At 32.9% G+C, this 15,822-nt stretch overlaps 1 protein-coding gene across 1 annotated transcript in view; it reads right to left on the bottom strand.

Annotated features, from left to right (window-relative positions):
• Positions 1-149: 149 nt before the first annotated feature.
• Smurf (SMAD specific E3 ubiquitin protein ligase) overlaps positions 150-15,822 on the bottom strand; it is a 49,536-nt gene continuing 33,863 nt past the window's right edge. Inside the window, exons 6-12 of the mRNA XM_072526679.1 lie at positions 13,910-14,079; positions 13,330-13,502; positions 11,143-11,400; positions 10,470-10,856; positions 9,925-10,217; positions 9,191-9,544; positions 150-7,090 (exon numbers count right to left, since the gene is read on the bottom strand). Coding sequence (XP_072382780.1) covers positions 9,192-9,544; positions 9,925-10,217; positions 10,470-10,856; positions 11,143-11,400; positions 13,330-13,502; positions 13,910-14,079 — 1,634 coding nt within the window. The 3' untranslated portion in view covers positions 150-7,090; position 9,191. The remainder of the gene's footprint in view (positions 7,091-9,190; positions 9,545-9,924; positions 10,218-10,469; positions 10,857-11,142; positions 11,401-13,329; positions 13,503-13,909; positions 14,080-15,822) is intronic.

The raw sequence follows: 15,822 nt of genomic DNA, 5'->3' as shown, positions 1-15,822 counted from the left end.
GACAAGCATCGTGACATACTACTAATGTCGCACATTTAAAACCAGTAATTATTAATCTAAAATTATAATAATTTTACAATTTTGTTATTTCGAAAGATCTACGTGTCGGGATACATTTTTGTTATGCCTACGATAAATCAGAAAAAAAATGGAAAATATCAGATGTAATATTTATGTTATAGGTACCAGAATATAATAAAAATATTTACATTTTGCTTTTCTAGAAAAATAGATTTAATAACTAATTTAACATCATCATATCATATCAAATAAATAATCAAATTATACACATAACGTGAACAAGAGATTTAGAAATCTCTATAGGGCAGTATTCTTTACAAATTTTATTATATATAGCTACCTCCTTTGAAAGATCTACAATAGTGTGAAATAGTGTCTAGAATTACGAAACGAAGATTTCTTATTTTAATATTTAGTTCACAGCGAAGTGAGTATTTTTCAAATGATCAAAACGTTTGAAATATTTATCAAAAATATATACTTTTATAACTAATATATTACTTTATATCTTTGTATAGTTGTCCGCAGACAATGTCTTAAGTTTTTAATGTGTATGTATATATTTGTTCTAAATTGATATGCTCACGATAACGTTTTTGTAACATTGACACCTTTTTTGTGTTTTTATTACTTTTTGTGATTTCTAGACAAAAATATTACTCATATGCAATTATGATTGTTTCGCCTGCAGGGTTTAAAAAGGATCTATTGTAGCAGCGTTGGATAAGTAAATAGTGACAATGAAACCGTGGCAAGTGAAGTCGATCTGAATACCAGATACCGTGTATCAAAATTCGCTAAGATACGCCACTGAAAAAATATCGAGCTCCCAATCAGTTAATCTAGAAAACGATGAGGAAACGAGTCATTCATGCAAACGACTGCAATCTCACATAATTGGCATTTGCTGTACCTCTTTTATAGTACTTAAGTATGTACAAATGTAATTGTAGATTTCACATTTCAGAAAAAAGGAAACACAACGCTCTTAGGTTTTTTTCCAAATATCGGCTAGATCTTTGAGAAAGGTTAGCATTAATTATTAGGTAAAGATACATCGCAAAGACAGCACGATATACAATAAAAAAATGCACGTCAATGAAAAGTAAATACGGTTAGCACTGTTTATCATCACATTAACTTTATTTTACTCTTAACTCTTAATTAAAAGTAAGTTTTATACGGATTTGAAATATTCTAATCCATTTTCCCATATATCGTCATGCCTTCTAGTGTTGTTTGGATTGACCGGAATAGTATATGACAGCAAACACAAATTATCGTGCAAAATGACATATTTTTCCCTCGAGTTACCGGACTCCTCTGGCCGACGAAACTACCGGAAACTTGGAATTGAGTGTCGAATCTACGACATTTTAATTACTGCTATGTGTTAGTGTTGTCTGCTATTCAGACAAATTTGTGACTGCTACTGTTTCTTTGCCGTAACTTAACCAACACCACTAAATTGAGTTCGTATAAGGCCAGCTGAGCCAAACTTCGCCATAATTGATGTTTGTCTACATAACTCAACCGGTATTAAACGCTTTGTAAATTATCACCTTTGGTAACAGGATAACATAACAAATGACTTTTTACTCCTGGAAAGTTAATAATTTAGGAGGAGTCGATACAACTTGACACACATTAATTTCATTAATGAGCAGAAAACGTTTTGACAAAAGTAGTGACAAAGATTATCTTAGCAAATGATTTAATTTTTCAAGATATTCTTCATGAAGATAATTTGATGATTTTATACAATGAGTCACCCTACATTTTTACAGAAATTGAGTTACTCCATTTTTTAACCTGGCAAAATGTCGTTCTATAATTAGCAAAACATATTTAAACCACATTTAGGCATTCGCACCATGTAGTAACTGAGATGTCAAGCCACATCACGCAGAACTCGAATTTATATTTTTGAAAAAAAAAAAAAAGAGTAAATCCACAATAAGTTATGTAAATGCGTTAAGGTCTGTCGGACTCAATTTTTATTAGTTTTTTGTATTATTATTTTAAAATACTGAATTAAAAAGTCTTAAGTATCCTCCAGATAAGTTTTATTTAATGCTTTTTAGATGGTAAATAAGCCCCTTTAAATGGAAAAAATTGTTAAATAATATTTTTTTTTTGTTTGAACATTAATTTGGAAAGAAGGAAAATGTTGCTTTAATGCTAGATGTTGTGGGTTAACTCATTATTACTAAATTTTGAAACAGTAACGTTTTTTCAAAATGAATAGAGGAAAAATTCTTGCCGAAGTGGGGGAGAAGATTGCTTAAGCTCCTCATCTATTGGAGGGGAAGAACAAATCTAGACGAAGAACTATTCCAGTCTTCGGGTAGTGATTACATTCCATCGGATATCGAAAAAGATATTGATCACGTCATAGAAGAAGAAATAATTGAAAGTGACGAAAACAATGGAAATTGTAATGAAAATGGTGCTGTCGTCTTTCAGCCAATACCTCGACAGGTAGAGTAAAAATGGGAATCAGGAAACGAGAAAAATACCAATAAACAGTTATTGGAGAATATGAAATATGTAAAAAAGCCCTTCCTTAAAACGCTGCAAATAAACCAAAACCGAATAAGCGTTTCTTTACAACAATCATCTAACAATATGGAAATTGTTGACGATAGAGGAACGAATTGTGGTGGGAAAAATAAATGTACAGATGACCAGATTGCAAAAAAACATGGAACGAATAAATTCTTTCCCAAAATATGTTGAATTTCCCAAATTCAAATTTTCTAAATCCACCCTTAAATTTAAACAAAATGTACGAACTTTATAAATAGTATTTCAAAAATTCAAAAAACTCCAACTTCCGATATGCAGAAAAGTCACCCAATACCTAAAATTCCTACTGGAATAGCGTATTACAAGAGACATCTTAATTTTTATAGTTTAGGAATTCATATAGTCAGCCAAAACCAGGGAACATTCAATGTATGGACAGAAAATGAGGGCTGGAACAGGCCCTCAGAAAGTGGGATCGTGTCTTTTAAAATATATAAGAAAACATATTCGTGCTCCAGTAAAGGAACTTACAGCTTTGGTCAAACTTATGCGGCGGTCAGAATCACAGCATCAAACTTGTTTTATTATTAATTCATGCTCTACAGAACCATCCGACAATCGAAAAAATTATTATAAGATTTTTACTATCCGAACACAGCTTCTTACTAAACGACTCATAAATTCAGTGACGTTGAGTCAGCGGTGACAATTCAAGATTATATATTGATAATGACTATATGGATGTAATGGCTAAATGTCGCAGAAAGCATACATTCTTAGTAACCCGTCTTGTAAAAAGTGATTTCGTTCTGTTGAGAATTTGATCGAAGCTATTACCAATAGAAAAGTTAATGTAGCAAAAAACAAAGTGTATTGGTTACGTTGCCAGATACTACTGAACAAAGACAAAAACTTATTTATGAAATCTAATTTAAGTCAAGAACACCAATTGGTTAGCATTGAGAAACAAGGGTCGAAAACCATCCATTAAAGATCTAGAGTATAAACTAATACCTAAAGATGTTCAGCAGTTTTACAAAAGTGTATTATCGTCAAACACAGCAGATTTTCAAGATGATATCGACGGTTGTGTTGCTTCCATTGACTTGATGTCGATATAGGTTTGGAGAACAACTTACAACATGAGCTTGTACAAGAAACCTAGGGAAGTGACAATGAAAATGATAAGCAAAAATGAATAAACCAACATTTTTTCCATGATTCTAGGTAGGAAAAGATATTGAAATATACATTTTTATAAAGAAATTTCTATAACTTGCTAAACTTATTTGCTGTTTTTTTAAGAACAAGCCTAATGTGTCTTGACCCATTATTGCATAACACCATCCAATTACAATTTTGCCTGCATTTCAACTAAGTTTCATAGGACCATATTCATAGTTCACTTCGAACCATAATATAAAGAATCATTTAAAGCAAAATCAGCAGTGAATAATGGAAGATCTATCAAATCGATCCTTGAAAGCTAAGTAGTAGACAAATAATGCTATACGTTTTCCGAAAGCATCGACGCTATATACGTCATAGCTCAAAAATAGCTGCCCTGATATGTATTAACTCTAGAATTTGTGTATTTCGTTTTTACTCTCCAAAATTGTGTTCAGTTATTGTATGATCTCCGCTTTTATAAGCACATTAAATTTATGCTTGACTTACTGGGTTATATACTGTTTCGATTTTAAAAATATTACTTTTTAGAAAGATATTTTTTGGCCACAATAAGAAAAGGTAATAAAAACCAACAAATCGGGTGTTTAGTAAGGCTGTTGTGTAAAAGATATGTTTAGTAGGTATTTAGATATGTTTAGTATTTAGTAGGTAGCTGCTGCAAATACAGTTGTAGATATTTAAATAAAAAAAAAACAATACCATAGAATAAATTTGAACGCAATTATTAACAGTTTCGTAATTCTAGATCATTTGTAAATTGATGCAGTTATGCTAGAGGGTTTTGTCTCAATCGCCTGATAAATTAATTCAATACTTATACTTCTGACTATGACTAAACAGTGCTAATATGTGATTTGTTACTAACGACTGGTATGTAAATAACAAGTTCTTACATTTCTTAGTCAGAAACGAGTATTTACATCTGTAATGATACATTGTTTTCAGGTTTTTATAGATCGTGGTCTGGAAAACAAAACAAATTAGTACAAAACTCTACTGAACTATCACTACATTCATAACGTAGTTAATCAAAGGCACATTTTTGCATAAATTTAAAATTAGGAGAATACATTGATAATAGTTTGCCAGTCAAAAAGTGGCCTCAAATATTTTTATTTCAACTAATAATAATTTTTGAACAAAAATTTCGTTCATTTATCTTTTAAATAAAGTACGCTGCTAAAGGCTTTTTTTAATATGATAATATAACGTTCCCTGAAAAAAAAAATGGTCACAAATTAGGGTTGCCAGCTGTTAAAAAATAGAGGAATCAAAAATAAAGTAAAGTAGAGTTAGCGCGTTTTCGGCTGTGGAAAAGAAGATTTGACAGACTGAAAAGAAGAAGATTTGGCAACTAAATAATTTGCAAATGAATGTAATTTAAAAATCGCAACTGACTAGTGACAACTAGCGGATAAAAGTTGAATTATGACAGTCGGTAATGTAGATTCCTTCGACCTAATGATGGCGGTTGTATTGGGGCGGGGCTTGTGACGTCAAGATATATCTATCTATCTATCTATCAAGACACATTGATAGAACGCTCTCTGTAACACATTGATTTTCCAATGTGTGGTAGAATCCCCCTAGCCCCTCTACTGACGCTCAAATGATCGGTAACGTTTTCATTAATTTACTGGAAAATTTTAGTTTAGGTGTTTTAGTGGGATTTTACGAATGTCTTGTAATATTTTATTCATTAATAGGTAATATTTAATCAATTATATACTGAATGTATTTTTTTACCAATAAGGTCCCATGCTTCATAAACATTATAGAGGATAATGTACAGAGCTATAACTTCTTTTATAAAGTTTTTCTTTCAAACAGAAGTAGGCTCGATAGAATCGAAATATTGGCCATCATATTTTTGGGTCAGATAATCTTTTAGTCCATGTCATTCTTTGTATTTAGAAATTGGTTTCTCTTTTTCTTAACTATAATAAAGTTTGCATACTAAACTCTATCTATGACGGGGGTTTGACATTAAGTTATCCTTGCGTACATACGAAAGAATTCTATTTCGACGCCAATTTAAGGGGAAACAGCTCTGGTTGGCCTAAAAAAAAATATCTGCCATCAACACAATGCACCCATTTACAAGGCAGCTGTTGCACATGTTGCTGATCATGTTTTGCAAAGAACGGTGCAAACCATGTTGAGTTCGAGTTCGGAAAATTACTTCCGAAAAGGATAAAAGAGTAAAAGTATCTTGTCAAATAGATGGTGCGAAAATAAGGCCATATTGCAAAAAAATTGAGATGGTTAACAAAAATTATGCATTTTCTTTGTAATGCTAAATTATCATCAAACTACCCTTGTATAATAGATCCATCTTTTTTTATGTGCTGTTACACTTTGGTTCAGTAGAAATTCTGAGTGTGTACTGGAAAATTCAGAATTTTTGAATCCAAATTATAACCTCTTAATTTTACTGTATCGTCTTGTTTATTTTACCTAAAGCTGTAACTTAATCGTTTAAGGAAACGACAGTAATTAAAGTTTCTTTTTAGTACATATTACCTACCAGTAGTGATTGGACAAAACCTCTAAACACAACTAAAAATATAAACGTAATAAGTAGAAGTAATACGCCAGATAGTAACATGTTAGATTGTAACAAAAAATAAAGGTTATAGAATTGTTTTTAACACCTAGATCTTACAGATCTTATCTCTACAGTTAAATAAAAAATAAACTTGATCTGTAAAAATCCCATATAGGTGAAAAGCCATAAAGCAACGTAATATCAGTTCAGGTACATTAATAGATAGAGCAATTTTTTTCATACGTATTTTTGATGGATTAGGCACCCAACGCTAAAAAAGAAACAATTTTACATTGTGCAACATATAGAATAAGAATCATACTTTCCTACTTTGTAACACATGGTAATTAGTTTATTTATGAAAGAAATTAGGCTCAAAAACTATTGCGGATAGTTATAAGAATATGGACTTGTGTAAAAAAACTATTTGAAAGCCTGTTCCTTCATATTTTGCGAAAAAAAAAGTTTGATTATGTATTATTTTGTTGTTTTTTATGTGTTTTTTGCTTAAAAAGCAATAAAGCTCTTGTATTTCTCATTTTATTATTGCACAAGGTATAATACATATTAAAATAAAGTTTTGAATGGTCACTATCTAGTGTACTCAAAGAAAAGTATTTTTTAGCATAAGCTCTATGATACTTCCGTCTAAGAGATTTGGTGCTCGTGAGATGTAAGATGACTAGCGTATTAGGCACTTGTGAAATAGAATAAGAAGGTGAAAACTTAAAAGGCACTTTGACAGTCTTCCAAATGAGCTCCTCAACTACCACAGTTACGTTAATTGGTTAACAGTTCATTCTAAAATAAAAAAAAAAGATCAGATTAGAGCAATACATTATTCATTAATTTTTTTTAAATAAGAATAATTCTAATAAGAGTTTTATAAAGATTTCCTTTAACAATAGAAACCATAAATTTTAAGTATAGTGATTTTTTTAGTGTGTGTACATTCATAAGATTAAATGTAGTGTTTTAATAAATTACCGGCTCTTTTGAAGAAAGCACTTTAACCAGCAGAATTTTACATTTTATAGCAGTTGGCAACACGTTTATGTCAAATCGGTGATAAGTTTTGAAAGATAATGAGTCATGAAACATACCTAACAGCAGCAGCAGACTTGAATTTTTGTTGCTTCTTTTTTAAAATAATTGTTTTGTTAAATTAGGATGAAAAAAGGTGTATTTGCTTATTTTAAAATAAGAATATTACTTCCAAAACGTACACTAATATTGTTAATCGAGTGAATGCACATCAATGACTCTCACTCAAACACTTATTGCCAAGGTGTGTGATGTAAGTTTAGGAGCTGTAAACAAGATATTGCAATAAAAAAGAGACACCGGGATGTTTTATGTGAACGTAACAGGGAAATATGCAAGGAAGACGAAGACAAAAGCAAGGGCTCAAGCTGTTTTAATAGAGGAAAGTAAATTAATATCCAGGAAATAAGCAAAACATTTCAGAAAGGCCCCACTGTTTGAAAAGAACTTACAAGATGAAAGAAAAACAATCAGACCCCACAAGAATTAACTACTGCCATGATGAAGATTATACAAAATGTTGTTCTCAAATGAAAGTCATTTTTTGGTAATGACAGCGATCTCGTTTTGTTAGAGTAAGTAACAACAAAAACTTGTGATAGATCACACTGATCAAGTAGTTAAATATCTGTTGAAGGTTAAGTTCTTGGGCTCTTTTTCTTATAAAAAATAGCGGATCCGCAGTTCTGATAGAAGGTATGATAGACTCGCAGAATACAGAGAATTGTTAAAACAGGTTAAGAAAAGAATAGGTATAAGAATATGCACTCATGTAAAAAAATTATTTAAAAATAAAACTTATAGTAAGGATGAAATGGTTTTTCAACAAGATTGATCCATATCTCCCAAGTAATGACCAAATATTTAAAACACAAAATATATATCATGTTTGAATGGCCTGGAAACTCACGAATCTCTATTCGATTCAAAATTGGGGGTTTATTTTAAAAGGTTGGCTCATGGAGCCGAGCACTGACATCCAGAATGACATAAACTGTCGTGCTACAGGTTAAGGGTTGAAAGGGACTTCGGAGGCAGGAGAGGTAGCCGATATCCATTTTGGAATCAAATTATGAGAAATGCCTACCGGTTCTTATTAAAATTTTTGGCGTACAGGTATTTAAAACTGGTTAATATATTTTGTAAGATATAATTAATATTAATATTAGTAGATATATTTGAAAGTTTATGAATAACACTTTTACAGTCTGATATTATTAAAAATTTTTGATTATTAAATAAATTAGTTTTAATATATTTTAATGTTTCTAATATAGCGAGTTGTTCAGCTGAATAACTTGAAAATTCGCTTGGAAGTTTTTTAGTCTCGAATTAGTTTTGTGTAAGGTCCCAAAATGCACAAGACGTTTTAACGACAACACTGTTGCGAGGTTGTGATTATAGATAATGAATTAACTTCTATATTGACATACAGTCAAATAGTCATAGAATACCGAATTATTATATCTCATACTCATTATTGTATTTCATAAATCATGACAACGCTGACCAGTAGAAAAGAACAGAAGATAATCGAAGCCGCAAGTTAAAGAGAGAGATATCAATCAGTCTGGGCGCTCATTTGACACTTAGTAGCGTATCGTTTACGCTGTTAAGTGAATTTTAAAAATGATGGACTAAAAAAAGTATTTTCACCAAATTTATGTTTTTTTATGTATTTGAAACAGAGTTACGTGAAGCTTATTTAGCTTTTAAAAATTAGTTATAAGTAAATTATATACTCGAAAAATGTGTCTCACATGAAATTTATCGAAAGTATTGATTAGAAACGACAAAACTTTTAAATATTCAATATTTCAAAAATTCACATATTAAGTAGAAACATAAAATCATTACCTCACTCTACCGCAAATCCACAAGTCTCTTCAACAGCCTGAGTAAGTTTATCTAATAACACTTGGTACGACTCGTACGGCGGTATGTCTATTCTATTAAAACAGGTGTGCGCTTTGGGCAGATTTTGCGGGGGTACGTCCACGCAGTGTATGGTGAAGAGCCTAGGTCCCGCCGCTCCAGTACTACCCTGCAACGCTTTGAAGCCTTGAAGAGGCACCCTAGAACTTCCCGTCACAAACTGAAGGAGGCGCGCCCTCATTTCTTCAGAATATGAGTCAACTGCTTGCCAGAACCACTGGACTACTGGGGTCTCAGGCGTGCAATGTTTTAGTCTTGTGTGCGCACGCCAGTCAGCTAAAAGCAGAACAAGTGAATATTATAGAACCATTTACTTATAGACATTTAAATATATTGGTATATAAACATATGTATGAAAATGCATTCGTAAATATGACACATTTTCGTACACATACTTCCTCAAAATTTTATTGCTAAAAAATTTTTGCTTTGTGAAATATATTGTTTCTTAATTACAATCCGTGTGCATAGGAAGTATTTGGTGACTGTTCGGTGACTAGGATTACAATAGTGTTACCATCCCATATCAATAGTATCGCTCTTGTTGGTATAATATTGTTAATAACTTCTTTTCTTATGTAGTTTCTAATGCAAATATTTACACAGTAATAAACATGGTTTATATAATATAAATTTACCAATATATCCCAACTTACCAATATCTATGGATCCGATTCCACTAATGACAAGTTCCAGCTCCCGTTCGTCAAATGGCCTCAAAGATGTCGACGGAATGAGTTCTGAGAAACCCTTTTGCAACGCTAGGAACTGCTGTTCGATGCCTCTCATAAATCGATAATTTACGTACAACTTTACGTATTCTCTTTTATTTTCTTCCGTCACCGCTATCGATGCTCCTCCAGGTTTAAGTTCGTGAACTTTGACAATACCAAAGCTGTTGTTCTCAACGGAGAAGGTCGTGTCTAGCACACCGTCGATGTTATTTTCTCTGAAAGACAAGATTACGAGGTTTACGAGGAGTAAATGAAAGTTAGATTTAAATGAAATCAGTGGCTTCCCGGTCAGAAAGCACTCAGCTAGGAAATAAATGTTTACACACTTCACAAATACTTTTCTTTTCCATTCTTTGGTTTTTTTTAATAAAAAAAGATTATCCACAGATATTGAATATTCAATGTTACACTATGAATGCCTAAAGCACTGCAGTAGAACTAAAAGATACATTTAAGAAATTACTTACAACATCCAGGTGAGACTTCGATGCAATTCAGGATCTACTCCTTCAATATCTTGAAGCGTAATTGGTTTGTTCAATAGCTGCTTATAAAACGGAAGAGTGAAACCTCCTTCCAACTGATGATTATGAAACACCGCTATTCCCAATATCCTTCCCACGAAATGAAAGTATGAAAGATGCTCCGGATTCACCGATGAATCTGGATTGATTTGTAACGTGTAGTGATCGTCCCTGCTGTATTGGAAAAGGCCATATTGAGGATTCAACATTTCGCGCGATAAGAGATGTAACCACTCTCTTGCAACGCCGCCATAGTCTAGGCCTTCTTCGCCGCGGAATTTAACCATCAATCTTTTGCGCATATCTTTTGGGCGCATTTTCATAATAAGTCTGTAAAATAAAGGTACATTTGAGTATGCGTAGACAGTCTGTACTAGTAATGATTCTAAAATGTATACATAATTACAAGGCTATAGATTTGTCAACAACTGCCTCCAAGTTTTTTTTTTTAATTTAAACAAAATAGTATTTAAAGTTTACGATACCTAGCTCTAGGATAAGCTAGTCCAAAGACGACATAAGGTAAGATTTAAAAAAGTGATTTATTAGTGAAAAATCTTAAATAATAAGTTTATTTTTAAAATCTCTGTACATAGTTTTTTACAAGGTTGTTTACCTGTAACTCTCTTCAAAAACTTCATTTCTGGACACTTCCAGTCGACAATGTCCACTTTGTGGTTGTAGAGCATTTAGTTCTGCTCTGAGAACTTTCAACTTGGCCACGAGATCTCGCCTATACTTTGGTAGGTGTTCCGATTCGTTTAGGAGGCTCTGAGGTAGGTCTTCGTTCCTAATCTGTTCGGGCCTTATTCTGGGAGATACTGGGTCTGGATTTGAGTGATGTGAAGATGACTGACCGTCTGGTTCAGTGGTACTGAAAAAAAAAATTATTTATTTTTAACAATGAGATACTAAAAAGTTATAAAATAAGATTTAAGATTTAAGCATTTACCATACAAATTAAAAGGCCTACAGGCCTACACACCCTGTTGAGCATTTTAAATAAATAAAAATATACGTTATGAATTATTAATTTGTTTTTATACCGTTGACATATGTATCCGTAATTAGGTTGTTTTTTTTTGTAATATTATTAATTTCTACCTTGTAGAAATTAATAATATTACAAGGTAGAATTAAACGATAAATACACATACTTGGGTCATGAAATTAGAATAACCAGAGACAACCAAACCTGCGAGCTAAATAGACGAATCACGTTGGGATGGGCGGCATATGGAAGGATGAGAGACATTTTTAAAACAAATACCCCAATTCACCTGAAAAGGAAGGCATTTAACCAATGCATCATACCAGTCTTAACCTACGGAGCAGAGACCCTAACTTTAACGAAAGCTACTGCCGAAAAACTGAGGGTAACACAAAGGCGAATGGAGAGGTTAATGCTGGGCCTGACCTTGAAAGATCGCGTGAGAAATGAGGAGATACGCTGACGAACTGGCGTAGACGACATTATACTGCGAATCAATAAACAAAAGTGGAGGTGGGCTGGACATGTTGCTAGAATGGAAGACGGAAGATGGACGAAGAGATTATTGGAGTGGAGACCAAGAGCCGACAAGCGAAGTCGAGGCAGACCACCCACCCGATGGACCGACGACCTAAGGAGAATAGAAACAAACTGGATTGCAGCAGCTAGAGATAAAGAGAACTGGAGACGTTTGGAGGAGACCTATATCCAACAATGGATGTGAAAATGGGACTGGATGATGATGATGAATATTATTAATTTGTCTTTTATCTGTTTATGTATGGTATGTTTGCGGCTATGGTAGGTTTGTCTTTTAGTTGTTAAATACGTCGTAGTTGTCGCTTTGTTTGAGCCATCAGTGTTCTATCCCTTAAATGGATATCTTTTTGGTGTCGTTTAATATTAACTAATATTTAAGTTTGTATAAACTCTTGTTTAGTTATAATTGTATGTTTGTTATGTATGTATATTTATGTTAATTTCACTTATTTTTAAAATAGAGTTTTATATATTCCTCTGGCTTTCATTTGTTTTATTTTAATATACATAGTCAATGTGAAAGGAAGAAACCAGCGAGTTCTAGATTGAACATAATATCTTCTCTTCACTTTCTGATGACCCCAATTGTTAAATTGAGGTAAACTGCTAACTTTATTTTTTTCTTAAAGTTGAGTACAGGAATCTGGCAAATTCCTATCCGATTCATGTTCTTTCCGAACCTTCGATTCTTTTAAACTCTGGATATCCTTCTGCTAGATATCGCATAATTCATGGAACTATCTCTCATTTTTTTCTTGGAAGTTGTTTGTTGTTATCACCGGTCGTACTACAGCCAATTGGCATATTGTACATCTTACATTCGTGTCACCTGCTGGATCTGTCGGGATCAAACTGGGTAAGCCAGTACCTAGCCATTGAGCTACGGTGGCCACTGCTACCTCCCATCGTACAATATATCCATCGGCTGACACGACCAACCAGCAAATTACAACTCAGAGTAACAGACACAATTTGTATTTTATAGTAAGACGTTTGAAAAATTTCTTTCCGGAGTGTGCCTTGTTCCAAGTTCCCACTCTAACACGGTCAGTCCGCTAAGCTATCGAGCCGACATATATCCAATATACCAGCTCCAGCATATAAATGATGCTTGTGTATGTAGAAGAGTAGTCTGATTTTCTTACAAACTCATTTATTATTTACCTCCTATATATTACCAATATAATATGTGATTTAATGTCTAAAGTTTACCAGTAAAGTGTAAAAATATTAATTAAATACGACTAACTCTTCTATTCCTTTAATACGTACCTAATAGTGGCTGTAGCTGTAGTGGTGGTAGGTGTAACTGTTGAACACGTACTGGCGACAGGTTGACCAGGTGGATTACATCCATTCCTCCTAATAATGTTGCTCAGAATTTGAGAATTTAATCTAGGATCGGTAAACTGAGTTGTACGCTTGTTGTGATCGACGAAATATATCTAAAAAAAAATTAATAACGTGAACTAAACAACACTATTTCTATATGGATCATATAAAAAAACGCAGGTCAAATTTTGATAGTAGAAAAAATGGATAAGTGATAAACCGGAATCACACTACGATACCTGAAAGTGTTTTGAGAGCGGGAGAAGAAATTATTTATGTACAATTAACAGAATATTCCAGTAACATTAGAAATAATATATTCATCAGGATGAATGTTCAATGTTAAAATACTTTTAATTCGCGACAATATGTTGGTGTTTACAAATTTCAAATACACCGTCAAAGTGTGCTGTTTTCGAGGCTTAGACTGCCCTATATAGTTAAGCTATAAAATGGTTTTTTAAATCCATTTTGCACACTATATTTAATTTAATATTTGAAATGGGAAAATTTTACTTACCCGCCCGGAACTGGTTTGTCGCATTTCCCAACCTGGCGGTAATGGTCCTAAATGGTCCAAATCGAGACTAAGTGGTGTTAAATCTTTGGGTATTCGAGGATCATGCCACGTGGATACACCCGTTGGTATATGAAAAAAATAAACTTGTCCTTGTTGGGTTGTTCGCAATTCTAAAATAAAATATTATTTTGTTATATACAGTAAGGTAGAAGAAAAATTTTATCTTCTTTTTTTTTCTCTTTTATCTTCTTTTAGCCATTTTTCATTGACTCTGACTTGTCTTATTTTCTTTCCAATTACACTATATATGCCTTTATACTTTTCGATGTCTACGTTTGGAGATCGAATGTTACAACAACCGGATTACGGTCTGTGGATGAATCAGCCCAAGGATATGTTTTTACTGATTGAATGTTTCGAAACCTTTTTCTTATTAAAACATAATCTATCTGTTTTCTAAAACTTTGCTATGACTCTCAGCAGGCGACCTCTAGGTGTAGAGTCTACGATTAGGTAATTTAAAAAAAGTGCTTGTAACGACCAGACTTTTCTCTTGACAGAACTCCACCAATCTGTCCCTCCCCTCTCATTTCTTAAACCGAGTCCGAATTTCCCAACAATGTCTTCTACATCTCCTTCTCCTTTCCTACTTTTGAGTTAAAATCGTCCATAATAATTGTGATATCTCTAGGCTTTGTATTATCCAGGGCTTGTTGTACATCTTTATAGACCTGTTCCATCTGAATGTCTGACTTGTCCGAAGTTGGAGTATATACTTGAATTTTATTTAACTTTCGTTGGATCATTGTTAAAGTAATTAGAACTACTCTATTAGAGATAGGAATTAAAGATGTCACTAACTGACATAAGTTCTTATCAACAACAATTGCTACTACATTTCGATGGTTTGGATCATCATTTCCCGAATAGTATGTTTTGGCATTTAAAATCTCTTGTTCATCCGAGTCTGGCTATCTGGTTTCACTAAGTTACAATATTTTGATAGAGATGCGTTGCATCTCTTGTATGACGTTGTGTATCTTTCCGGCTTCTTAAAGTATTTTGACATTTTTGTAGGGTGCAAATCTAGTGCAGCCTGGGAAACTGTATGAACTTTGAAAACAAATCGAAACGAAAATATAACGATATACCCAATTGGACAAGAAACGTGGAGAAACTATTATAGAGATTTAATAACAGAAAAAAGGGTGGAATTTGAGAATGTTAATTACGATGTTTCAGAAGAAGTGTGGTCCAGTACCACTGAACGACATAAAAAACACTATAGAGGATGAAAAATCATAAAACAACTGGTCGAAAATTTTCGCCGCATGTAGTATTGGAAAACTTAACCGTGATTTTTAACGAATGTTTGAATGGGGAAGAGATTCCGTCAGAATAGAAAAATGTTTACATACAGAAATCAGTTTCATACACAAGAAAGGAAATAAACTTAACTGTGCAAACCACAGAGGACTCAGTGTTATAGCTTTTGCATGTAGACTGTACCGCTGAGTATTACGGAATAGGATATAAAGTCAGTTCGAAGACTGGGATCAACAAAGGGGTATTAGACCTGGAAGATCATATGTTAATGATTTGTTTAGTATGAAACAATTAATGAAGAAATCACTTGTATATGGAAGGCAACTGCACATAGTATTCGTAGACTTAAGGAAAGCCTATGATAGTGTTCCGATAATTAAACTGTGTAAATCCTTGACAGAGAACAGAAAAGGTACACCCACAAAATACATGTATTAAATGGATACAGAATATAAAAATGTCGTCAAAATAATGGTTTTTCCCAAAACCAAAATTATTCAACGCGGAGTCAAACAAGGAAAACCACATAAAGCACATATAATTCCCGAGGAAATTTCAAGTATAGTATATATATATATATATATATA

This window comes from Diabrotica undecimpunctata, chromosome 3 (genome assembly GCF_040954645.1).
Source record: "Diabrotica undecimpunctata isolate CICGRU chromosome 3, icDiaUnde3, whole genome shotgun sequence".
In the NCBI taxonomy this organism is placed as follows: domain Eukaryota; kingdom Metazoa; phylum Arthropoda; class Insecta; order Coleoptera; family Chrysomelidae; genus Diabrotica; species Diabrotica undecimpunctata.
The sequence above is the reverse complement of the archived record's forward strand: the minus strand, read 5'-3'. Positions and strand labels throughout refer to the sequence as shown.